The 27,122-nt window shown below is 44.3% G+C and overlaps 1 protein-coding gene across 1 annotated transcript in view; it reads right to left on the reverse strand.

The window, feature by feature from the left end:
- Window positions 1-2,260: 2,260 nt before the first annotated feature.
- Window positions 2,261-27,122, reverse strand: part of LOC114024722 (1-aminocyclopropane-1-carboxylate synthase-like protein 1) — a 47,732-nt gene continuing 22,870 nt past the window's right edge. Inside the window, exons 2-15 of the mRNA XM_027837842.1 lie at window positions 21,221-21,783; window positions 20,542-20,601; window positions 19,313-19,383; window positions 17,824-17,893; window positions 16,468-16,534; window positions 12,934-13,031; window positions 12,637-12,714; window positions 11,879-11,979; window positions 10,296-10,385; window positions 9,189-9,234; window positions 8,952-9,093; window positions 5,012-5,154; window positions 4,705-4,858; window positions 2,261-2,868 (exon numbers count right to left, since the gene is read on the reverse strand). Of these exons, the coding sequence (XP_027693643.1) occupies window positions 2,576-2,868; window positions 4,705-4,858; window positions 5,012-5,154; window positions 8,952-9,093; window positions 9,189-9,234; window positions 10,296-10,385; window positions 11,879-11,979; window positions 12,637-12,714; window positions 12,934-13,031; window positions 16,468-16,534; window positions 17,824-17,893; window positions 19,313-19,383; window positions 20,542-20,601; window positions 21,221-21,619 (1,812 nt within the window). The 5' untranslated portion in view covers window positions 21,620-21,783 and the 3' untranslated portion in view covers window positions 2,261-2,575. The remainder of the gene's footprint in view (window positions 2,869-4,704; window positions 4,859-5,011; window positions 5,155-8,951; window positions 9,094-9,188; window positions 9,235-10,295; window positions 10,386-11,878; window positions 11,980-12,636; window positions 12,715-12,933; window positions 13,032-16,467; window positions 16,535-17,823; window positions 17,894-19,312; window positions 19,384-20,541; window positions 20,602-21,220; window positions 21,784-27,122) is intronic.

Here is a 27,122-nt window from a genome sequence, read left to right on the forward strand (position 1 = left end):
TGGGGTGGGGGGGAGGGATGAGATGGGGAGAAAATTTGGAACTCAAAATCTTGTGGAAGTGAATGTTGAAAACTAAAAATAAATAAATAAAAATTTATTAAGAATTAAAAAAAAGAGATAACATGTAAACAATTAGTCACATACAAGATATATGCAAGGTAAATGGGAGATACCGAGGGAAGGCACACACAGGGGAGGAGGGCTACAGGGAGAAGTGCCTGCCCAAGGTGTGATTTGGGCTGAGTCTTGAAGGGAACAAGGGAAGCCAGAAGGTGAAAGTGCAGAGGGAGAGCTTTCCAGGCATGGTAGAAGACCAGTTTAGAGACAGAATGTCACATGCGGGACAACTGTCACTGAATCTTGGAGAACACAGAAGGAGTAAGCGTAAGAAGACCAGAAATGGAGGAAGGCACCAGGTTGTGAAGGGCTTTCAATACCAAACAGGATTTTCTATTTGATCCTAGAAGCAACAGGGAGGCACTGGAGTTTGTTGGTTGGTGGTGGGGTCGGGGCGGGGGGGAGTGGCAAGCTTTTAGAAAAGTCACTTTGATAATTGTGTAGGGGATGGATTGGAATGGAGCAGGGAGAGCCAGAGAGACCCGCTAGGAAGTCTTTGCCATAGCTCACCATAAAATGTCGGATCATAGGATTGAAGGGGATCTGAGAAACCATCTCATCTAACTCTTTCATTTAGATGAAGAAACCAAGGCCCACCAAGGTCCTTGATTGGCCCAAAGCCACACAAACCATAAAGAGCCAAGCTGGGATTAAAATTCTGCCAGAAGGCCCTCATCACTTCAGTGCAATGGTCCAGCTGCCTGGTCTCCTTACCTATCCACGGCCATGCTCAGAGAGAAATAATAATGACTAATGTTTATAAAGTGCTTTTAGGTTTGGAAAGCACTTTTCTCACAATAAACCTGGGAGATAGATACAATTATTATCTCCATGTTACAGATGAGGAAACTGAGACTGAGTCAGCCCAGGGTCATTGGGCTGGTAAGTGTCTAGGGCAGGATTCAAACTCAGGTTTTCCTGACTCAAGGCCCAGTGCTCTATCCACTGCACCATGCTGCTTGCTTCTCAGCCCCACATCATCTTTAGGATAATGGTAATAGCAGATAGGTGGCTAGGGTAGAGTGCTGGGCCTGGAGTCAGGAAGACAACTTCCTGAGTTCAAATCCGGTCTCAGACACTTAATAGCTGTGTGACCCTGGGCAAGTCACTTAACCCTGTTTGCCTCAGTTTCCTCATCTGTAAAATGAGCTGGGAAGGAAATGGTAAACCATTCCAGTGTCTTCGCCAAGAAAACCCCAAATGGGGTCACAAAGAGTTCAACATGACTGATCAACAATATGGAGGAAGTAATTTTAAAATCTTAAAAATGGGGGAAAAAACATTCTTTGGAGAAATGGGGACCTATGAGCACATAATACTACATACTTTGTCAGATATGGTTTTCATGTTTGTTGCTTTTGCTTTTTTTTTTCTTTGATGAGAGAGTGGAGACAGTTTCAAGGGAAGTCTTTCTGAGAGGGTGATCCTGAGGTATATCTAGAAATTATTGTGATATAAAAACAAAAGACTCCAATTAAGCATTCTTTTAAAAGTGAGAGGGATGCTGTGTAACTAATGGGTCCCACTGATTGACCTCTCTTTTTAGCCAGTATCAAATCATTTTGAGGATTACTGATTTCCTATATAGTTTGAGATCTGGCACTGCTGGGCCTCCTGCCTTCTCACTTATTTTTTCATTATTTCCTTGAGGAACCTTTTGTAATGAATTTCATTACATTTTTTTCTATCTTAACAAAATAATCTTTTGATAGTTTTATTGTTATAGCATTGAAAAAGGAAGTTACTCGAGGTAGTATAGTCCTTTTTTTATTAGATTGACTCTAATTATGAGCAATTAATATTTCTCCAGTTATTTGGGTTTATCTTTTATTCCTGTAAAGAATGTTTTATGATTGTATTCATCTAGTTCCTGAATAGGTCGTGAACTCCCAAATTCTTTCTTTATACATTATATAATTATGTTACGTGAAATTTCTCATCTCTTCTTGCTGGGTTCTGTTGTATTATCAAGATCCTATACTTAGGGCTGGAAGCAACATTACAAGTCAAGCCCAACCCTGTACTTTTACAAATGAAGACACTGAGACCAGTGAGGGAAATTAAGGTAAATGACAAGAGGCTAGAAATTTGGAAAGCAAGCCAGAAATTTATTAGACACCAGATAGAAAACAACAATCTCCAAAGTTACTTAGGAAAGAAGACTGGGGCACAAGGCCTGACCCCTCACCCCACTTCCAAAAGTCCCACCCCCTTGGAAGAGCCATGGAGAAGAGAGTGACCGCTCCCCAAACCAACACACCCCATTAGCTCCTGAACAAACAGTGGCCCATCTTGCAAACAAGGAGAGAGGGAGCTCGGGATAGATCTATATTCTTCAGAAGGCTCCTGAGGCTGGCTCAGGCAAAGACCTCCTTCATTCCTGTTTGCAATGGGATGCTCCCTAGATCCAATAGAGGCTTTTTCCCTTCACTCTGCCCAGCCCCTCACATGTGGGCCCCTACTGTTTATCGGCTAGCTTGTTAAGCACATCCAAGGCCCCCGGCTGCTCTGGGGTCAACTGCTCCAGAGAACCCTTCTGCATCCAGGCAGATGAGCGTGTCTGTTGATGATGTAGCCCGAACAGGTCCCTCGTCTTGGTGACACCCATTGGCCCCTGCTGCCTGGGGACAAACACTGCCTCTTCGGTGCCATCTGCCCGGCCTTCCTGCTCCGGAAGCTGCCTGGGCACAGATAACTTCTGATGCAGCTCCTGGGCCTGCTGCCCTAGGGCTTGCCGGATCCTTTGCATTCCTGGAGTGGGAACATCAGGACAGGATGGGGAAGGGAAGGGAGAGGGCTGATGCACAGGTAGGTGTCCAGAGGCAGCTCTGGAGAGTGGTTTGTGCAGGAAACCCTCAGACATCACAAGCTGTTAGAAATGAAGCAGTTAGTTCAGCCCCCTCATTTTACAGAGGAGGAAACTGGGGCCAAGAGACAGTAAGTGGCTTGCTCTATGTCACATGGTTGGCAGAGAAAGATTTGAACTCAGGTCTCCTGACTCTTGGTTTTTGTCTTTTTTTGTTTTTGTTTTTGTGTTTTGTGGTTTTTGTTTGTTTGGTTTTTGTTTTGTTTTGTTTTTGGTGAGGCAATTGGAATTAAGTGACTTGCCCATGGTCACACAGCTAGCAAGTGTTGTGTCTGAGGCTGGATTTGAACTCATATCCTCCTGATTCCAGGGCCAGTGCTCTATCCACTGTACCACCTAGCTGTCCCCTGACTCTTATTTCTTACGGCATAGCATTATTCCATTACACTTATATTATACCTACTACCCATATTCCTCTGAGTTGGTTTGCTAATCTGGAAAATGACTAGGCTAAATTAGATGATCTCTTTTGTAATATTAGTAACACATGTTCTGTGTTCTAAGATCCTTCCAGTTCTAACATTCTGTGTTCTAAGGTCCCTCCCACTTTTGACATTCTGTGTTCTAAGGTCCCTCTCAGCTCTGATATCCTATGTTCTGAGGACCCTCCCAGTTCTGACATTCCACAATCTGTGTTCTAAGATATCCTGTGTTCTAAAGTCCCTTCTGGTTCTGATATCCTTTTAGCTTAGCCGTTGTATGTCTACCTGTGATACTCTGTTTTCCATGTCCTAAGGTCCCTTGCAGAGATAACATTCTATGTTCTCTGCTTCTATCTCTGGAATTCTTTGTTCCACTTCCTGCCCACATCTCCCTTAGACTGTAAACTTCCCAAGAAGAAGCGTTGTTTCATATTTTCATCCTAGCACAGCCCTTGGCACAGACGATGAGTCTGGGGCTCATTTATTCATTGATTCAATAAGACATATCTGAGCTCTGACACTTGCTGCTTGAAAGACCCCTCCCACTGCTTGATTCCAAGTTTCACTTCACCCTAGAGACCTTTCCCTGCCAGAACTCCTTCAGCATTGAAATAACCACCATTTCATGTGTATTGTGTCCTGTCTTGTCAAATAGATTCTAACTTCCTTGAGGGTAGGCACTATATTCTACAGATCTGTGAATGTCCCCATTGTGCTTTAACACAGTCATGTTTAAGTGTTACAATAAAGATAGGAAATAAGATTGGTTAGAGACATTGGTTAACAACTGGGATGAAAAAGGGTGGTCCTGACTGATGAGGGGAGGAGAGCAGAGACCAGAGAAAGCAGCTCAGAGGGAGTAGCATTTAGAAAACAAATTGATGCTTTGCCAAACATTACTCTACCCACCTGCCCATGCATTCTACATTGCAGCCAAACTGGCCTGTTTACTGCTCCCTGTGTAAAAATTACATCTCCTGCCTCTATGCTTGGAGTACCTCCCCTGGACTCAGTTTACTTATCTGTAAAATGAGGAAATGGATGGGGTAGCTTCTAAGGTTCCTTCCAGTTCAAATCAACAATCTTACATTCCTCTAATTCTGTGATCAGTGTGACCTCGGGGAAGTCACTTTACTTAAGTTGGCCTCAGTTTCCTCATCTGTACAATGAGGGGGTTGGATGAGGTAGTCTCTGAGGTCCCTTCCAGCTCTAAATAGTTGATCCAATACCTTGTGCTACTGTGTACCCCACAGTGTACAAGTTTAGAGATGAAGGCAGGTGACAGTTGACCATGCTTACCCAACCGCAGCCGGTGGATCTTGTCGGTGAAGACGAGACGGAACCAGCCAGGCTCAAAGCACTGGAAACCCTTGCCACAGGACAGCAGTACTTTGTTATCCAGGAAACGTCGACATAGCAACAGCTCCTCCTCAAAGGTGTCCATGTGGAGGTACTGGGGGAAAGTAATGGACATGGGGTGGGTGGGGGAAGAATCAGAACTCAGGGAGCTCTCCTCAACCTAGCCAGATCTCTAATAAGCCTACCCCATTCCCAGCATCCTCATTCACCCATCCTCACCATGAGCTTCCCTCTTTCTCACACTCACCCTCCTAAGGTCTATCCAAATGTATAAGCCAGAATTGCGGTTGAGGAAAGGGATGCCCAGGGTTTTCAGCTCATCTGTGATGTAGGTGTGGGCAGCCTTGAGCCGGGAGTGATTAGTTGGCAGGTAAACTTGATTAATCCAATCTACTCAGGGAAAGAGAGAGACCCCATAGTTTCTTATTCCTTCAATGGCCCAAAGATGGACCCCCCAAATCCCATCCTTTCTTAACTGGCTCCCTCTAAACCAACAATAAACATTAAAGGCAATTTGTGCAAAACACAATGCTAGGTGATGGGGAAGAGATATTTAAATAACAGCTCATATTTCTATAGTACTCCATGGTTAATAAAGTACTTTCCTCACAATAATCTTGTAGTCAGTGTACTATCATCATTTTATTTTTTTTTTAGGCAATTGGGGTTAAGTGACTTGCCCAGGGGTCACACAGCTAGTAAGTGTCAAGTGTTTGGTCTGAGGCTAGTTTTGAATTCAGGTCCTCCTGACTTCAGGGCCGGTGCTCTATCCACCGCGCCACCTAGCTGCCCCTACTATCCTCTTGAACAGGATGTCCTTAAACTCAACATGTCCAAAACTGAGCTCATTACGTTCTCTCCCCAAACCCTCTTCTCTTCTCAACTTCACTGTTACAGTGGAGGGTACCACCACCCTACAGTCACCCAGGCTCACAATCTAGGTATCATCCTCAAATTCTCACTGCTCCCAAAGAGCCAATCTGTTGTCATTGCTACCTTCACAAGATCTCTTATGTATAACCCCTTCTCTTCTCTGAAACAATCACCACTCTTTTGCAGTCCCTCATCACCTCATGCCTGGATTACTTCAACATCCTGCTGGTTGGTGTCCCTGCTTCAAGTTTCTTCCCATTTCCAATCAGCTATCAAAGGGATCTTTCTAAGGCACAGGTTTGACTATGTCACTTTCCACCCCCATTCAATAAACTGCTGTGATTCCCAATCATCTCCAAGATCATTAAATATAAAATCCTCTAACTTTTACAGCCTTTCACAACCTGAGCCTTTCCTATCTTTCCAGTCTTTATTCTTTACTTCCTTTCATTTACCGTATGATCCACTAATACCAGCCTTTTTTGCTTTTTCTCACATTCCATCTCCAAAAGCTATGCCTTTTCATTGGCTGTCCCTTATACCTAGAATGTTCTCCCTACTAGACCCCACCTCCTGGTTTCCCTGGTTACCTTCAAGACAATTCAAATCTCATCCTCTATATGAAATCTTTTCCGTTCCTCCTTAACGCTAGCACCTTCCCTGGGAGATTACCTCCAGTTTCACCTGGATATATCTTATGAGTACATGGTTGTTTGCATGTTGTCTCTCCCATTAGAGTGAGATTTCCTCAAGGACAGGCACTGCTTTTTGCCATCCTTCATTTACTTTGGCATATAGTAGGTGATTAATAAATGCTTGCTGACTTGAGCCAGACCCTCAGAGTCCCAAATCAATCAAGTCTTTATTAAGTACTTACTGTGTGCTGGGTACTGTGCTAATGGAGAAGGCTTTCTACCACACATGATACCTCTCTTGAGTACAGGCTATTATGCTCAAATCAGAACATACCCGGAGTGTTTCATTCAGTTGTGGGCACCACATTTTGGGAAGGAAATTGACCAACTGAGCCATGTCCAAAGAAAGGCAACAAGAAGAGTGACATTTAGTGAAGTTTGAAGCTATGAAATCCATTATGTTTAAATTTAGGCTATTAAAGCTCAAAATGGTACCAAAACTTTTGGGATACCTTGTAAACAAAGATTTATTGAAAAAATGATATGTTTGGACTGGAAAGGAAAGACATGGTGGAAACAGATTCTTCATGAGTTTGAAGGGCTGTTCTTTGGAATAGGGATCAGACTCATTTTGCTTGGCCCCACAGGGCAAGGAAAAGGGTAATGTGGAAGTTACTTTGAGGTAGATTTAGACTTAATACCTAACAGTTCATGATGTCCCAGATGGCAGGGGCTGCCTCAGGATGGAAGGAGGGATGCAGGGAGGAGGGAGGGAGGGAGTCACCTTCACTGGAAGTTTTCAAGGATCACTTCTTATGTATGTGTCAGGTGGAGGTTAGCATTGTTGGTCTCTGAGGCCCCTTCTAAGCTCTGAGCTATTGAGTTCAATTATGCCACCTCCAAGTCCAATGCCAATAATCACAGAACTGAAAGATCATTGACCTGGAGCTGGAGGGAGCTCCGAAGGCCATCTAGGCCAACCCCTTCATACTACATATGACAGATCTGAGATCCAGGGAGGCAATCACTCATTAAGTACCGACTATGTGCTGGGTACTGGAAGACCAAAAAAAAATCAGTCTTTGACCTCAAGAAACTGACAATCTACTGAGGAGTGGAGCATGCTACAACATGTGGACCATTAAATATATCTGGAATAATCTGAGGAGAAGGGAAAGAATGCTAACAACTATGGTCATCAAGGAAGGCCTCCCATTGGATCTGACCCGTGAGCTGAACTTTGAAGGAAGCTAAGGATTCTAGGAGGTAGAGAAGCTGAGGATTCTAAGAAGAAGAATATCCTATGAAGGGTAGCCTGGGCAAACATGGCAGCAGGAGCTGTAGGGCTAAGGTTAGAGACCAGCATGTGGGTCAACGTAGCTGCAATTTAGAGAATTCAAAACAAAGCTGGAAAGGCAGGCTAGACCTAGACTGTGAAGGGCTTTAAATGACAAGCTGAAAAGTCTATATTTTGTTCTAGAGAAAACAGGAAGCTCATGATGGTTCTTGAGCACAGGAGTGATGGACAGACTTGTGCTTCGGGAAAATAATTTTGGAAGCTGTGCAGAAGAATGGTTTGGATTCCAGTCTAGTTGAAGTGGTCCAGATGTTCCTCACATGAGGAATTCCATCTCTTGTCCCCATGCCTTTGCAGGCTGCCCTAAAGGCCTGGAGTGCACTCCTTCGTCACCACAAAACCTCTTAGAATGCCTAGCTTCCTCAAAGCTATACCTGAGCCCTTTCACTTTGTAATATTTAGTACTTTCTTATGTGTACATGTCTCTTTCAACATAATATAAGCTGCTTGAGGGCAAGGACTTATGTTTTTGTCTTTGTATTTCTGGTGCCCAACATAGTGCCTGATACATGGCAAGTGTTTATTGGTTGACTAATTGATTGAGAGACTAGAAGCCAGGATTACAAAGTGCAGGTTAATGCAATAGTCCAGATGAGAGATGGTAAAGGCCTGAACCAGGGTGGTAGCCCTGTGAGTAGAGAGAAGTAGGGGTGCCCACAAGAGATGTTGTGAAGTCAGAATTGATGTGACTTGTCAAGGAACTGGATGTAGGGACATGAAGAAGGGAGGAAGAGTCAAGGGTGACTCCAAAGTTGGAAAGTTAGGTGACTGGAAGGAAGGATGGTGGTGGACTTAAAAGAAATAGAAGAGTATGGAGAAGGAGTTAGGGAGGAAGAAGGAGACACCATGTTCCATTTCTGACACACTGGGTTGGAGATACTTATGGCACCTCTAGGTGGAGATGTCCAAAGTGATGCAGGCCTGGAGCTCAGATGAGAAACTGAGTCAAATGCATACAGTTGTCCCACAGAAGCTGATGAGGTCACCAAGAGTTAGGACATAGAGAAAGAAAAAGGACTCACAGTTAAGGAGTAGGACATGGATGATGATCCAGGAAAGGAAACTGAGGAGTGATCAGAGAGAAAGGAGGAGTACCAAGCAGAGTAGGAGAAACAAGAGATGCCCAAAGCAGAAAAACTCCAGAAAGGAGGGAGTATTCAGGAGAGGGTGGTGGGGAGCGTTCTGTAACCTTTAAAGCATTCTGTACCATAAATGATGAAATTTCCTAGCATCTCATTGAATCCATCACTGATGTATAATGGCGCACACCCCTCCTCCATCCCACCTCCAACCTCCCACCACCACTGGATCCAAACAGTCACCACGGTCCCGCAGCAGCTGAGCCATCTGGTATTGGGTGATGCCACTGATGCCATGAAAGAAGTAGAGCTTGGCCACGGCACTGGATACATCCCTGTTTTCTGTGTAGAGCGCACCAAAGCGGATCCCAGATACTCCAAAGTCCTAGAGAGAAGGCACACCCAGACAATCTGTCATGACCCCCCCTCCTAGCTGTTTCTACTCCTCCTCTCTAGGCAATATAAAACCATGATGTTCACCTTGCTGGTTCCCCACATGACATGGGTCCTTTGAGGGTCTGGCAGTCTGCAGGGAGGACAAGAGAAGGTAGGGTTATAGGAGAGTTGGTATCAGTTCTAGAATGTCATCAAGTTATCAGAGGTTGGTGTCAGGGTAGAGGACTCAGCATTACTTTCAGTGAGCACGGTCAAGGAAGATATTCTTTTTCTGAAGCAGAAAGAAGTCTATACTATCAGGGTCATGTAAGCCCTGACTGCAAGTGTTCCCAGATGTCTGACACCAGCCAACTCATGAGAAGAAGGAAAGACACAGAGGCTATTGTCAAGGATGCAGCTGTTGCTGGCCTTGTAACAGAGCACAGGTATGTGTAGAGAGCATGGACTGGGTGTGCCATCCCTGAAGGGGAAAGTCCAGTAAGAATGATTCCCCAGGTCACGCTGGCATACCTGGCCATACTCTAGGAATGTCTATAGCAGAGGGTAATTATCATCCAACCTTTGGTATTTCATTCCTAAGACCTCAGGCATTCTGAAGCACAGCCTGACACACAAACATTCCCAAGTAGGGCACAATTTTAGGAACATCATTCTGGGTCTCTCTCTACATTTAACTAGTGTCTGAAAGCAGGCTTATAGTAGGAAAGAGCTCGTGCCTCATTTGGGCTGTGGGCAGGAGCTGCTACCTGCCCACTTCCTCAGCTCAACTACCCTCACTGCCTGATTTCAGTTAATATTTGGGGGCAGAAGTGTCAAACACACCCCATGTGGCCCATAACTCTCCTGAGCATAGCCCAAACCAATTAAAATATTAAAATAAAATAAGATAAATTATTATAAATTATGAAATAAAACTATCCTATCTGATTTTAATGGGTTAATATATCAATAAAAAATATACAAGTGTGGTTTTCTAATCAATGTGTGACATGCAGGGATCCTTATGTATGATTTGGTGGTCTCCATTTCTATTGGAGTTTGACACCATGGCTTTGGAGTGAATGCCAAGCTATACAGGTTCTGAGTGAGAGGGAGCATTGTTTTAGAGGAATAAGAAGGAATGACCTGGTGAAGAAGAAATACTTCCCACTCCCTCTCCCTCCCCCCACATGCCAGAGTTTGCCAGCTCACCTGTCCATGCTCAGCACACTGTGGAATGTGGCCGACTCATCAAACACTGACAGCATATAGAGCTCATCCAGGATGATGTGCAGCTCATGCCTAGGGATGGGGAGGGAGGACAGTTCTAGTGAGTTCAGTACCATCCTTCTGAGCTCGATGAGTTTGCTCCCCACGAGGATTACCACAGTTATATTAACTGCCCAAGCAGCCCCAGAAGGGCCAATAAAAGGTGGCATCACCCTCTCCCAGAGCACATGGAGAAGCTAACAGCTTGCCCCGAAGTCACCCACATGGAAAGCCAAGGGGCTGGGATTCCAACCTAGGTTCAAAGCTCTTTCCATGACCCCCAGCCTGCTGCCATCCCTTCTGCCTCAGGTTCCACATCTTGGGCCCATTTTTCCCAACTCCCATTGGAAAAACCCAAAGAATATGGACAATAAGAGCAGTCCCCATCTCTCATCCCCTTGGTTTCCACTGGTGAAAGAAAGTTATATAGGGTTTACAAAGTGCTTTACAAATTCTTTCTAATTCCATCCTCGAAACAACCCTGTGAGGACTACATGACCCATGTGTTGTGAGAAGCTGAATAACTTGCCCAGAATCACTTAACAATAATAACTAAAATTTATATAGCACCTACTATGCGCTAGGTACTATTCTGAGCACTTCACAAATATTATCTCAGTTGATCCTCCTCACAACAGTCTTAAGAGGTAGATGCAATTATCACCTCCATTTTTTTTGTTGTTGTTAAGTCATTTTTCAGTTGTGTCTGACTCTCCGTGATCCCATCTGGGGTGTTCTTGGCAAAAACACTGGAGTGTTTTGCCATTTCCTTCTCCAGCTCATTTTAGAGGTGAGGAAACTGAGGCAAAAAGAGGTTAAGTGACTTGCCCAAAGTCACACAGTTAGGAAGTGTCTGAGGCTGAATTTGAACTCAGGGCTTCCTAACTCCAGGCTCAGTGCCCTACCCACTGAACCACCTCACTGCTTTATGCAAATGGAAAGTGTCAAAAGTAAGATTTGAACCCAGGTCTTCCTGACTCCAGGTTCAGTCTTCCATCCACTCTGTCTTGCTTGATTAGAGTACCTGGGTCATCCAGGAGAGGACACTATGGGCCAGACCCCTTGGCAAATCTGAGGTTTGCTCTTTCTTCAAGCAGAATCACAAGTCTTTCTCAAGGCTTAGGAATACTACTCCAGTGACCTCCCATGGCAACCCACATTTGTTAACAGGAACAGAAACAGCCCAAGCCCAGAAATCATGTGAAAAGGATTAGTTCTGGCCCCAGCTCTGCTTCTAACCTGCTCTATGACCTTGGGGGAACCAATTCACCTCTGCTGATTCCATTTTCCTTATCTGAAAAATGGGGATATTATGTATCTTTTGTACTTCACAGGATTGTTTTTAGGATCCAGTGATTGAAAATGATATGGAGCATTGGAGAAAGCATAGATCACTAAATGATTATGAGGTATTATAATTATTACTGTTCCTTGTCTTTGGCCCCAGTTTGATTTCTTGACTGCGTAGACAGTGGGGTTCCCTCCTCTAGCCTGTGGAACAGAGGGAGAGAGATAGATGATCATACCTCTTGGCAAACTCCAGGTATTCCAGCAACTCTCCTTGGGAGTAGATGTCACCCAATGGATTTTGGGGGTTGATGAGAATGAGACCTTTGACGCGCACCCCCTAAAATGAAGCCGAGCATCAGGGGACTAGTATAGACCATTATGCCAACCCAGCCTTACCCCCAAACTCCTTAACTCATAACTAATTCATGGTCTGACTTGGCCCCTTAATTCGGCCTTCAGGGCCTGAGCACCTTGCATCAGGGCAGACAGAAGGAGACAGACAAAAGATGTTCTTCTCTTATGCTTCTGCAGCAGCATGAGGAGAAAGGGATGGCTGAATGTTAGCATCCAGTGGCTGTTCTCTAAAGAAACAAGCCTTCATCTTGACAATAGGAAGGTGAAGAAAATCTGGCTTCCCAGAGGGAACTAGCTACAACCCTGCTCTTTCCAGATGAGCAAAGGCCAGGAGACTGGTAATTCAATTAATTACAATCAAATTCAATCATTCAGTTGAATTAAACTGAATTCAATTCAACTCAACAAACATTTACTGAGTAAGTACAGGGCCCTGGAGTACCCAAATTCTCTGAGTTTGTCTGTAAACTCATCAAGGACAGGGCCATTACCTTGCCTAAATTTTCTCTCTCCCTAATGCCTAACACATTGCATTTCATCCAGGAGGTGCTTAATAAATGTATGTTGCATGACTTGATGAATACTTGGCTCTCTTCCTCTATCAGCAGAGGCCACCCCATGGTTACAGTTCCTCTCTTACCTCAGACCTGGCTCCCTGCAAGGCCATCTCCAGTTTCTCTACAGTAAGTTGGAAGGGGCGGGTGTTGGTTTCTGTGATCTGGAAGAAACCCAAACCTGGCTGAGGTTCACCAGCTTGAATCACCATCTCAGCACTTTGGTCACCCTTCCCTAAAATCACCAACTCAAGGAGCAGTCCCTTGCCTCCCAACTGTAGTACTCTCCTGATCCAAGGTAGCCATAAACCCAGTCTTAGAATCATTTCCAGGAAAGTTCAGCACCACCTGGATGGACAGTGAGAGGGGGACCCAGCTCTGACCTTGCTGTCCAGGTGAGCAAAGACCAGCTGGACGTTCCCATAGAGGTAGATACTCTTGCTGATTTCACCATAAAAGGGAGTAGGGATCATAAGAGCCTCTGAAATAAGGGAAGAAAAGATGTCATCAGCCTCTAGCCTCTGGCACCCAGAGCACCCTTTCCACCCAGATCAATGGAACCAATCTAAAAAGCTGTTATCCAAATTACATTATAGGAGAGTCTTTGAGCTGAAAAGGGTTTCAGAGGCTGTCCAATCCAAGCGATAGCTGAACCCTTCCTCTAAAACATATCCAAGTGGCAATTCACCATTTGCAAGAAAACCTCAAGAGAAAGGAAAGCCACTGTCTCCAAAGCCAACCCATTACACTCTTAGATGGCTTTAATTGGTAAATTTTTCACATCAGTTCTAAATACGCTTCTCTTCTTCTTTCACCTACTGTTCTAGGTTTGCCCTCTGGGGTCACAAAAAGCAAATCTAATCTCTATTCCACAAGAAGGCTCTTTTAATACAAAACAATAATAATACTAGCATTTATATAGCCCTTTAAGATTAACAAAGAGCTTTACAAATATTGTCTTATTTGATCCATACAACAATGCTGGGGGCTGGGTGAAGGGTTAGGTGCTTCTATTATGATGGCTATTTTACAGTTGAGAAACTAAGGCAGTAAAAGTAAAAAGCAAGTAAATGACTTGCCCAGGGTCATACAGCTAGGACATGTCTGAGACAGGATTTGAACTCAGGTCTTCCTGACTCCAGATCTAGTATTTTCACTGTGCCACCTAGCTGCCTCTATGAAGGCAGATATCATGACCTTCAGTAGTCTCTTCTTGTCCAGGCTAACCAGCCTCCATTTCCTTCAATGACATGACACTAAGGTCTTTTATTACTCTGCTCACTCTCCTGTGGAAACGCTTCACCTTATAGATGTCCCTTCTAAGACGTGGTCTCCAGAACTTAGCATCATGCTCTGGATGTGGTCTGACCAGGGCGTACAGGGTGACTATCATCTTCCTAGACCTGGATGCTGTGTTTTGCTTAATGTAATCTAAGATGACATTTTAGGTTTTGTTTGTTTGTTTTAACCTGCCATATTGATTACTGATTCATTTCTGTGCTTGCAACCCACAAAAACCTCCAGATTTTTTTCAGATATGGTTCAGGCTAGCCATGCCTCACCCATCTTGTACTTCTGTGGTTGATTTTTTGAGCCCAAGGCAAAGACTTTACAATCATATCCATTACATTTTACCACCAGTGACAGCTACAGGGTTCAGTGGATAGAGTACTAGGCCTGGTTTTAGGAAGCTCTGAGTTCAAATTTGGCCTCAGACATTAATTGTGTGCCCCTGGGCAAGTCATTTAACCTCTGTCTGCCTTAGTTTCCTTAACTTAAAACTGGATAATAATAAAGTACTTACCTCACAGGATTGTTGTGCAGATTAAATAAGTTAATATTTATAAAAGTGCTTACGATGCCTGGCACATAGGAGGCACTTAATAAATGCTTCCATTCCTTCCTTCCATCCTTCCTTCCATTCCTTCCATTCCATTAAAATCAGCCTAAGGGGCAGCTAGGTGGTGCAGTGAATAGAGCTCTAGCCTTGGAGTCAGAAGGACCTGAGTTCAAATCTGGCCTCAGACACTTGACCCTTACTAGCTGTGTGAAGCTAGTCACTTAACCCCAATTGCCTCACAAAAAAAAAAAAATCAGCCTAATATTTTAACTTGTCAAGATATTTTTGGATCTGGATTTTATCATATAATATGTTATCTATCCATCTTGGGCCTAATTCATTTGCACATTTGATAGACATGCTATGTATGTCTCTATCTGAGTCACCGATAAAAATGGGCACGAGGGTAGGCCTAGAAATATGGGACATTCCACTGGAGACCTCCTTTCAAGTTCATATAAATGTGTCTGGTCATTTTTACCAGTTCTGAATCTAACTATGTTATGATCCAACCCATGTTACACCATCTTGTCCACAAGTATAGCATAAAAGGCTTTGCCAAATGCTTTGCTAAAATCTGGCAAACTATGCCCAGAACAAAGATTCTTGGTTTGTTTGTGTCATGGACCCCCTCGGGCAGTCTGGTGGAGCCTACAGATTCCTTGGAATTGTGTTTTTAAATGTATAAACTATATAGGATTACAAAGGTAACATATATATTGAAATACAGTTATCAAAATATTTTAAAACAAGTTCATGGACTCCCAAGTAAGAATCCCTGATTCTAGGGCATTCCCCTGCTTCTATCACAAATTCTAAGTTGGAGTAGTCATTTTTTCTCTATGGTCCTATCATTTCTATTTCAGTGATCAGTTTCTCATTGGTAAAAATCAGATCCAGAAGAGAGTTCATCTTGTTGTCCTTAATGCAATGTTTTACACATTTTGAAAGATGAAATGATCACAAAGGCCAGCCAAGAAAGTGTTACCAGAGTGGCTCTGGGAAGCAAGAACTGCAGAAGCTGTCCAGATAACTAAAGTCCCTCATTACTACCACATCATGTCTCTGTGCTAGGCTTGTAATATATTTCCCAAACTCATCATCTATTTCCTCTTTCTGTCCCGGTGGTCTGTAGTACACTCCAATGACAATATTGCTTCTGATTCTGCCCTGGTTAGTTTTCACCCAAATGTTCTCTAACAGGCTTACCTACTCTGGTTCCTAGGTTTCCTGACATGAGTATATCTTTTTAATAAACAATGTTACTCTTGTTTCTCTCAATTACCTATCTTCTTCCTTTTAAACATAAATCCCAAGCCATGTTGCTCCTCATGTTGTTTATGGCCCAGTAATAAGGTATCAGTATAAAGTAATAGAGCTGATAGATAAATGGGGGTACATTAGTAAGGTCATGGATTTTATTGCTAGCTCCTTTCTTGGACTTTGTGTCCTGTTAATTTGTGTGTGTATCTATTGGTATTCTTACTCCTCCAACAGGTTATATATAGAGGCAATTTCTACTGTTGCAAGGCAGAGAGTTTCTTCCAAAAATTTTCCTCATTCAGGGTTACTCTAGGCTTACTAATGTACCCCCATCCACCCACCCACTACATTCATATCTTATTACTGAACCATAAACAATATTTCTCAACTTGATCACCCACCTCATTTATCAGACCTATTTATCATATTTCCAAACAACTGCTGCTTCAACATAAAATGCAATACATTCTCAAAGGATGACAATAATTGCTAACATTATTACAGCCCCCTCAGGTTTACAAAGGGTTTTACAGAAATTGTCTCAATTGAGCCTCACGATAACCCTAAAAGGCAGGGAATGCAAATATTATTTATTCCTATTTTGAGGAATCATTTTAGAATGAGGAAATAGTTTTAGAAAGGTATGAAAATGAGGAAATCATTTTGGAAAGGTGTGGTGTTTCCTAGAATCACTCTGCTAGTAAGTTGTTAAATGGAAGATTCAAACCCAGGTTCCCTCATTCTAAATCCAGAGATCACCTTACTGCACCATGATGCCTCTCAAACATGGATGGCTTGGACAGCACCTACTTACCCCCAGGGTCGCACAGAACTGTGGCCAGTCCTGAGAAGACAGAGATGCAGCCATTGAAGAGGGTTACCTAAGGACAAACAACACATCAATTGCAAAGATGTATCCAGCACCCACAGGGCCAATAACCTGCCAATCATTTAAACTGAGCTAGCAGCCCTGAATACCACCCCCAAAAGGGCAAAAGGCGAGCTCCCAGAAGAGACCCTGGCCCTCTCTTAACCACTGTGGAGGAAACACCTCCACCTTCCACACCTCCACCTTCCACACCTCCACTGCCCATGCTCACTTCTGAAAAGCCCAGATTTCCCTATCAGCCTCAATTCACACCCAGGCTCCAACCCAAGGAACATGGCTCTGTCCATGCTTGACAACCCCAGGTAGTCCCGAGATAGGTGGGAGAGCTCCTGGGAAAGGACAGCTAAGCAAAACAGAACTGTGGGATATAAGATCAAATGTTTAGAGTTGGAAAGGTCATCTATTTGAACCCTCTTATTTTAAAAAAGAGGAATTGAAGCCTAGTGAAACTAAGTGACTTGAGCAAAGCCATACAGGTAATATGAGAGTGGTTGGGACTAGGAAGGAGGCAAGACAAACTTTTAGAAAGAAAAGTTCACAGACTCTACCCTATATCCTTGTTCTTAAATTTGCCCTACATGTTATCTCTCCCATTAGACTGTCAGCTGCTTGAGGACAGGGACAATTTTTGCTTTTTCTATGAATTCCTAGTACTTAGCACAGTGTCCGGTACATAGTAAGTACTTAATAAATGTGTGATGATTGATTGAATGGAAAAAGACACCCAACTTTTCTTTCTTTCTTTTTCTTTCTCTTTCTTTCTTCCTTCCTTCCTTCCTTTCCTCTCTCCCTCCCTTCCTTATCCTTTCATTCTTCCTTCTCTTTCCCTCTCTCCTGTCCCTCCTTTTGCTGTCTCTTTCTTTCTTTCTCTTTTCCTTCCTTCCTTTTCTTTTTCTTTCTTTCTTTCTTTCTCCCTCTTTCTTCTTCCCTTCTTTTGTTCTTCCTTTCCTTTTTCTTCCTTTTTTCTTTCTCTCTTTCTTCTTCCTTCCTTTCTTTTGCTCTTCCTTCCTTCCTTTTTTCCTTCTTTCCTTCCTTCCTTTCTTTCTCTTTCTTCCTTTTGCTCTTTCTTTTTTCCTTCCTTCCTTCCATCCTTCTTTTTCTGTCTCTCATTTACTTTCTTCCTTCCTTTTGCTCTTTTTCTTTCTTCCTTTTTTCCCTTCCTTCCTTCTTTTTCTTTCTCTTTCTCTCACTTTCTTCTTCCTTTCTTTCAATTGAGACAAATACAAGCTCTTTATTCTGGGACACGCAGGGTACCAGAAGGTATGGGGGTTGGTGACTCACATTTTCCGGTTTGAGTGGAGTGGGAGCCTTGCAGTAGTAGGTCAGGAACCGGGCCATTTCTTCACGAAGACTGTAACAAAGACATACAGGCAGAGCTACTAACCAGAGAACCCACGGCTTCTCTCAAAGCACAGGGTTTCTTCCCCCAAATTGTCCTCATTCTGGATTGAACATAAGATCTTTTCTACACCACTGGGCACAAACCAGGGCCAGGGGAATGTCTCAACTTTTGCTGGGAGGCTCCTTCCTGCCCACCCAAACAGACAAGGAGAGAACCAAGGACTCTAACCCACAGTCTTTAAGCTACAATGGAATGACAAACTATCCCAATTTCCCCTGAACCAGGCCCTAGGAGGCCATGCATCTTTTAGACTCAGACTATTTGAGATGGAAAGGACCATAGATATACAGGCATAGAATCACAGTGGTTCAGAGTTGGAAAGGATCTTAGAAGTCATTGAGTCATATCTATACATGGATAGGAATTCTCCCTTCAGCAATGTTATCCAGCCTTTCCTTGAAGACCTCTTGGGATGGGAAACCCACTACTTTCCATTTTAGGACAGCTTTACTCACAGACATGATGGGGCCATCTAGGACCATTGTTAAATTTTCAGTGTAAGCATTTACATCTCAGAAATTAACAATCACTACAAATCAGGGCTTGAATTATCATTTTGTCAATTGCCTAGACTTAAGAAAGTGATGGAGAAAATGGTAATAATGTATATTAAATGTGTGAGTGTGTGCATAAATTGTTTTCTGATGTTTCTATTCCTCCTGAAGAGCCCGGTTTTTAAATATTTGCCAGCACACTCCTGGCTCTACTTGGTGGGAAGCTTTTCCTTGTGTCCTATTGAAATGTGCTAGTTTAGCTGCCTAGGATCAAGAAAAACAAGGCTAATCCCTCTTCCACATGAAGACTCTTCAAAATGAAATACTTCTTTTCTACAATTAAAGGTATTAAAATCCCCAATTTTGAAGTTTGAGACCTTTTCTTATTTTTTGAGTTTTTTTTAACCTTACCTGTGGTTTTATTAGTATAGTGAATACATAGTAAGGAAAATCCCTCTGCTATTTCAGACTCAAAACAGCTCTGTAACTTACTGCATTAGTACGCTGCCCTGGGCATTAATAAGTGACTTACCCAGGGTCACACAACTAGTATGTGTCACAAGCAGGACTTGGTCCCAGGTCTTCCCAATTCTCAGGTCAGCCCTTTATCTGCTCTACCAAGGCTGCCTGCCTAAAGCTTCAAATTATAAGAGAAATCCAACAAGTTTAAATGCCATCTCCATCTTGCTCCAACCTTCTCTTGCTCCAAGTTATACTGGTCAGAAGCAGGAAGCCCAGGACTTGAACCCAGGTCTTCTGATTCTAAGTCATGGCTCAGTCCACTATATCTCACTCTTTCCCCCTTCCCCAGCCCTGCTCAGCTCACCTTGGCCAGCTTTTGAATGGTAGTAGGGCAGGAACCCAGGCTACTTACAACATGTGTCCCCTCCAGCCTGAGTACTGCAGTAAAGGAGGTTCAATGTGATGCATATCACTCTGAGTCAGCTGTTGGCAAAAAGGAAGACAGCCCTAAGGATGCCCTCCAGTACACAGTCCACTCAGGTAAGTCACACAGGTATCATTCACACACACAGGCCACACACAAAGGCTGATATTATAAATGAATACCACAAGTTCCTCTGTAACCATCTGCCATGGTGCCTGCTGCAGCGTCTACCCCTTAATTCTCACTGAGAGATAACAACCACAGAATTGGCTGATGATACTTCCCAGACATTCAACCTGGGAGGGTCCCACTTATTCTTACTTCCTGGGTGTTGCAAGCCCCAAGCGTGCCCAAGAAAACAGGGGAAGGCTCAAAAGGAGGTGTCAAGGACACAGCTGCCACTGACCTTGTAACACAGCCAATATTACTCAATACTTTGGTGTGTCTCAGGACCTCCAGCAGCTTATAGTATATACGGCGATCTTCAAGGAATACCCACAGCACGGGATAACACACAGTCACATGGAGAAGGCTACCAAAGTAGCTTGACTTCCCAGAGCCACAATGCTCTGTGACAAAACAGTCATACCTGGCTTTTCTGCACTCCCTTCTGTCAGTTCTAAAACACAGGGGCTGATTTAGGAAAACCAGCCCTAACACCTGGGTTAGCCCTGGCTTTATAGTTAGTCACAGGTATTGGTGGTGGTGGGACATGGGGGTAGGGTTTGGGGAGAAGCTGGTACCCACCTCAGAGTTATTGGCAATATCTGGTGCCTTCCAGGCCCACATACTTTTGCCCTGCCTTCCTTTTAATTGGGAGGAGGGAGATGGGGTCCAGACCTGTTATTTCATTGGTGTAGGTGACTATAATTGGGGAAGCTCTCTTTATCGATGCAGATCATCAATTTCTCCACAACTTAAAGTCTTAGAGAGAACGGCCTGGACATTGAGAGTTTAAGGGGCTTTCCCAGGATCACAAAGCCAGCAAGTCCAAGGTGGGACTTGAACTCAGGTCCTCCTGACACTGAAATCAGCTCTCTATCTTCTCTACTACATTATCGCTTTCCTTCTTGACTGCTTAGTGGCAATGGTCAAATGGCCTTCTGTCTCTAAGCTAGGTAGTGGAAGATTACCTTCTCTGCTCCTATCTTTTGTTCACTTGGGGCCTTTGAAGCTGACCTGGACACAAAGAAAGGGACACCCAGGGCAACACTTACCCGTTTGGACAACAGATCAAAGCAGAGCTTGTTTTCACTGATCCCAAAGTTAATGATGCCCTAGAGAAGGGAGGGAGAAAACGGGGTGACTGCTGGCTCTGAAGAGGAGCCTTAGTCTCCTGCTTTGTAGGCAGGGGTGCCTCCTTTTGGATCGGGGTGAGGAGGGGAGCCTAGAGCAGCAAGTAGAAGAAACAACTCCCAAAGAGGAAGACCAAGGCAAAGAACAAAGTCTCGGTCTCCTACATGCTGGCTCATTGACATCAGATTCTCCTGATCTCAGAGAAAAGAAAGTTTTCCAGTCGAGGTTCCAGAACCTGGGCTGGGACATTCTGAACCAGAAACCCCTCCATGATACACACCTGGGCCTCCACCCCACGAGCCTGGGAGCAGAGGTGAAAGGTTTCCCGTCAGTGAGACGAGGGGCTTACTGGGCTCACAAGATCTTAGCTGCGGAGTGGAAAGGTCCTCAGAGGCCATCTAGTTTAATGCTTCATTTTACAGAGAAGGAAACTGAGGCCCAGAAAGTTTAAGTGATTTGCCCAGGATAGTTCGCAATCATCAGTGGTAGTATTTGAACCCAGGTTCCATGACTAGTCTAGACCAGAGCTCTTTCCACCGTTCCTTGTCAGATCCCTCCAACCCAGCTTCACCCTCTGGCTTCCAAGACAGCCACACTCACATTGGGGTTTTCGTCTTCGTCGTATTTGTCCGCGAAGTAGGCTTCAATGTACTCCTCAGTGACACCACGTTTGAATTTGATGTCATTCCCTCGGTTGGAGAGGTACGCACTTCCCTGAAGGTGTTTGGTTCCAGGGTCACTCAGCTCAGAGAAGACCCCAGACATCTGCTCTGGTCCCTGGGGCATTCTGGCTCCCCTGGGGTAGTCAGGGGCCAAGCCCAAGCCCTGCCAGGGCATTGGGGCTGCTGGGCCAGGAGCGGCCCCACTTCCCTCCTTGAGGATGCTGAGCATCTGGGCAAATACACCAAACATTCGGAACTCGTGCTCCCGCTCCAACTCTAGGCGCCGCTGTTCTAGCTGCACCCGCCGCTCCTCCAGATGCAGGAATCTCTCTTCCATGGCCTGTTGGGATGTCAGCACCTTCAGCAGCAGTTCATCCACGGGGTCTCGGACCCTTAAGCCCTTCCATTTCCTCCTGAGCCGGTGTGCAGTGGGAAAATCAGGCTGGGGCCCCTCACTTGGGAGCTGGGAGGAGGAGGAGGCTAGATTAGGTTCACTAAAACCTGCAAAGATGAGAGGCAAGGATGAGAGAGCCATGACTTTGGCATCAGCGTGGGAGCTCTCCCCTCACCCACCATCCCAAGGTCATTACTCAATGGAGGGTCCTTAGAGTCCCAGGAATAGGCTGCCTTGTCTCAGCAATGAGTGGTTCCCTCTGGACTGGGCAAGCCATTTGGTACCGCAGTAAAAGCACAGGAGCTGGAATCAGGAGGCCTGGGTTCACATGTTACCTTTGATATTTCCAGGCTAGGTGGCCTTGGGCAAATCACTTAACCTCCCTGTGTCTGTAAAATCCAGGGCTGGACTAGATGACAACTGGGGTTCCTTCCTATGCTACATCTATGAGTCTAATTACTCACTTGATGTCTCTGAGACTCAATTTCTAAATCTGTAAAATGGGGGTTAATAGTCAAGAAGACCTGAATTCAAACCCAGCCTCAGACATTTACTAACTGTTTAACCTTGGGCAAGTCACTTAACTCTGTTTGTCTCAGTTTCCTCATCTGTAAGATGAGTTGGAGAAGGAAATGACAAACCACTCCAGTATCTTTGCTAAGAAAACCCCAAATGGGGTCAAAAAGGAGTCAGAAAGAACTGAAAACAAACAACATAAAATGAGGGTAATAACATCAACTACCTATTAGGGCTAATATGAAGATAAAATGAGATAATGTGTGTATAAAGTGCTTTGCAAAACTTTAAACACTATCTATGGGGTTTTCTTGGCAAAGATGTTGGAATGGTTTGCCACTTTCTTCTCCAGTGGATTAAAGCAAACAGAGGTTAAATGACTTGCCCTAGGTCACACAGCTATTAAGTGTCTGAGACTAGATTTGAACTCAGGTCTTCCTGACTCCAGGCCTGGCACTCTATCCACTGTGCCACACTAATAATTAGAGAAATGCACATTAAAACAACTCTGAGTTACCACCTCATGCCCATCAGATTGGCTAAGGTGACAAAAAAAGAAAGAAATGATAAATACTGGAGAGAATAAGGGAAATAGATACACTGTTGGTGAAGCTGTAAACAAGCCCAACCATTAGGGAAAGCAATTTGGAACTATTAAACTGTGCACACCTTTTGACATAGTAATAACCTACTAGGTCTCTGCCCCAAAGAGATCAAAGAAAGGGAAAAAGGACCCAGATGTATGAAAAATATTTACAGCAGCTTTTTTTGTGGTAGCAAAGAATTGAAAACTGATGGGATGCCCATCAATTGGGGGATTACTGAAAAAGTTATGGTAACTGAATGTGATGGAATATTATTGTGCTGTAAGGAATGATGAAAGGGATGATTCCAGAGAAACCTTGGAAGACTTACATGATATGATGCAAAGTGAAGTGAGCAGAACCAGATGAACAATTTATACAATCACAACAACACTGAAAAGATAATCAACTTTGAAAGACTTAGAAAGATCCGAGACAATGGCCCACCACAATTCCAAAGACTCACATATGAAACATGCTATCCACCTCCATATAGAGCAGAACTGGGCTCAGAGTGCAGACTAAAGCAACATTTTCTCTTTTTCTTACATTTTTTTTTTTAACATGGCTCATGGAGGCATCTGTTGTACACAATTACACATATTTGTAATTTTTTTTTCTTGTCTTCTCAGTGGGTGTGGAACATGGGGGAGGAGAATGGAAAGAGTTTTGAACTGAAAATAAAATAAGTCGCAGGGAGAGGCATTTGGGACAAGTTCAAGTAGAAATGCTACACATATTTCTGCATGTTCCAGAGCCCAGTGGAAAGAACATGGACTGGTGATACCTGGGTAGGACAGAGAACCCACCTCTGATGATCACTGCCTATTTGACCTGAGGCAAGTCTTTCAACTTGGAATGTCAGTTTTCTCAGCTGTAAAAGGAGCACACTGAACTTGCTGGCCTTCGAGGCCTCTTCCAGCTCTAAATCTATGATTCCAGAATCCTGTGAAGTGGCTAGTACAGGTATTATTACCACCTTCATCTTACAGATGGAGAAACTGAGGCTGAGAGGTGTGATGCCCAAGATCACAAAGGTAGCATCACAGGTGGGATCTGAATCAGGCTGTCTTTGCTTATAATAATAGCTTTCATTTGTATATTGATCTGTGGTATATGAAGCACTTTCAGAAGGACCCTCATTGCCCAGACTTCCAAGGTAATTCCAGAATGTTGAAGTGATAAGGATTTCCTTCTTTTATCTCTAATCAAAGGCTGAGGCCTTCCATTCCCCTGAATTCTAAACTGGACTTAATGCTGCACCAGACTCACTCATTGAGAGATGTGCCTTTCCCAGTCTTGGGAAAGTAAATTTTCCTCAGCTGCCCAATCTAGAGAATGAGGGGGTTGGACCAGATGCCCTCTGACGTCCTTTATAACTCAGAATCTTATGATCTTCTATTATCTTTGATCAAAATTTCCAAAGGGCAAGTTGCATTAACTTGACTTAGCGAACAGAACCCTGAATTAGGAGGCAAAAGACCAGGGTTTGAGTCTTGGCTCTGCGACCTCCAGTGTGGCCCTGAGCCCAGTTGCTTCCCTGTGCCCCCACCCTCATTTTCGATGACCCAGGGATATTTCGGCTGCGGGGCTCTGGGTGAAAGGCAAGGGGGAGGGGCAGGGAGAGAAGACTAGGACTCGAGAATCTTAATAAAGAAGAAATCCTAATGGGATTTTGTGGAACAAGTATGGTCCTAGTTGGTCTGGTTTGGGCTTCAGAAATGTGGAAAGCTTGGGTGAAGGGGCATTAACTGCAGCTCATCTCGAATGGAGGAAAGCAGGCTGGCTCCTCCTCCCATCAGCTCTCATCCCTGCCTCACTCAAACTGTAACAAGATAAAATAGTCCTTGTTCAAGATCAAGCAGGTGAGCAAGTCTGCCTTGTACATCCTTACTGCCTTTCCAGGTTTACTTTCATTTTTGGTCAGTTGTGTCCAACTCTTTATGACCCCGTTTGGGGTTTTCTTGGCACGTACTGGAGTGGTTTGCCCCTTCCTTCTCCAGTTCCTTTGACAGATGAGGAAACAGAGGCAAACAGGGTGAAATGGCTTGCCCAGGGTCACCCAGCTAGGAAGTGGTGGAGGCTGGATTTGAACTCAGGAAGATGAGTCTTCCTGACTCCAAATCCAGCACTCTGAGCACTATGATGCTCCCGAGCTACCCAATGACTCTCCTTTACCTCCCCTGTTTCAGCAGCACTAGCTGATTTAGTGTCTCCTCTCCATCCCCACCCTACTGACCTGTCTTTTTTATCATCTCCATGCCTTTGCAGAAGTCACTTCATTCTCAGAGGACCCTGCTTTCTCACTTCCATCATCAGGTCCTACATGAAGCCTTTCCTACCCCTTCCCAGTTATTACTGTATCTTCCTCTCCAAAACATTACTTTGTATATACTTGAATTTACTTCTGTGGATTGTATTTCATTCTAATAGAGTATAAGCTTCCTGAGGGCAAGGCCCACTTTCACTTTTGTCTTTATCGCTTATCCCCTGTGCCTACCATGCATTAGGCACTTAAAAATCAATAAACAGGCATTTATTATTAAATTGCCTACTTTGTGCCAGACAAGGGGTCAGACTTGCAGAGGTAGAAAACCTGGGGCCTCGAGGTCACATGTGACCCTCTAGGTCCTCAAGTGGGGCCCTTTGACTTAATCCAAACTTCACAGAATAAATCCCCTGTGAAGTTTGGATTTAGTTAAAGGGCCCCATTTGAGGACCTAGAAGGTCACATGTGGCCTTGAGACCACAGGTTCCCCACCCCTGGAGAGGAACATATATTTAGGGCCAAAAAAGACGTTCAAGGCCACTGGGTCCAACTTCTTCATTTTATAGACACAAGGTTAAGTGACTTGCCCCAGGTTCTACAGCTAGTATCTGAGTCAGGATTTGAACTCAGGTCTTTCAGACCCCTAGTCCAGTACTCCATCCATTATGCCCCCTACCTGCTTCTACAATTTGAACTGGATGGTTTTTTTTTTAAAGTTCAGCTTAAGACTATTCCATCTCTTCTGTTCTTTACCCATTATGACCTTGGACAAATCATAGCACTTCTCTGGCCTCAGTTTCCCCATTTGTAAAATGAGAGGGTTGTTCTACATGATATCTAAGGTTCCCTCCAGCCCTATACCTAGCATCCTTGCCAGGTTCTATCTCTTGCCCATGGGGAACCTAATTAGCAGGTGGAGATGCAGACAGATGTACATGCAGTTGGCCTTGCAGAGGTCCAATCATACTCTTCAACTCCCTGGCTGATCCAGTTAGACCCCAAAGGGACCTCAGGGTCCTCATCTCCAAACCCTTTCTCACGTTTGGTGGTGAGATCAGGATATGGGGCATCTAGGGTATAAGGAAAAAACAAAGATTTGGACAGGAGGCAAGACAGCACAGAGAAAAGATGACCTGGAACCCAGTCCCAGCTCTGCTAACTGACTCACTGTGACTTTATTGTACAAATCACTTAACCTTTCATTTGCCTTTGTTTCCTCGTCTGTTAAATGCAGGCCGTGATCTTTGCCTCACAGGGTCATTGTGAACCTCACAGGGGATGCTGTACGTGCATTCACATCCTAAGCATGGTGTACTCCATAGACACAAGGTGGTGATGTGATAACATCTGGGAGAATGATGGGTAGTGGAGAAGTAATAGGGGTTAGGAAGGAAGGCAATGACAGAGAAGGAAAATGGGTCACGGAAGACAGCATGCTTTGTGGGGGGGGGGAGACAACAGTACAGTTTTCTTGGGCTCGTGCAGTCATTCTTGACACCAGGCTTCCCCAACAATGAATTCAGGCCTCATCAATTACTAAATTCCCTTGTTTAGACCTTGTTTAGGGGGCAGTTTAGTCCACTGGACTTGGAGTCAGAAGACTTAGATTTAATCAGTCAATAAGTATTTATTAAATGCCTTCTAGATGTTATGGATACAAAGAAATGAAACACTCCCTGCCCTCAAGGAGCTTACATTCTGTCATTCAATTCCTGGTTCTTCCATTCACTAGGGGTATGACCTGGAGTGGGTCACACCCTTTACTGAGTCTCAGCTTCTTCATGCTTAAAATGGTGAGGGTACCCTAGGGTCCTTCCAGCTCTAGCAGCTACCGAGCTATGGTCTGTACTTAAAGGATATCCTTCCCTCTCTCCCTTCTGTCCGTCTACAAGGAACCCAATCAGGATGGCCATATGATGAATATACCAGACAGATCTCCCAGAGGTTGACCCCTTCCAGTTCTAACATTCCAGGAGTCTAGGAAAGCCTAAGTTCAGAATAATAAACAGTCACCTTGCCTGCCTCTCTCCTTTACCAGCAGAGAATTCCATGCAGCCCCCTCCCCTGCCAACCCCCT

Source organism: Vombatus ursinus, unplaced genomic scaffold (assembly GCF_900497805.2).
Source record: "Vombatus ursinus unplaced genomic scaffold, bare-nosed wombat genome assembly UNPS02014822.1, whole genome shotgun sequence".
Lineage (NCBI taxonomy): Eukaryota > Metazoa > Chordata > Mammalia > Diprotodontia > Vombatidae > Vombatus > Vombatus ursinus.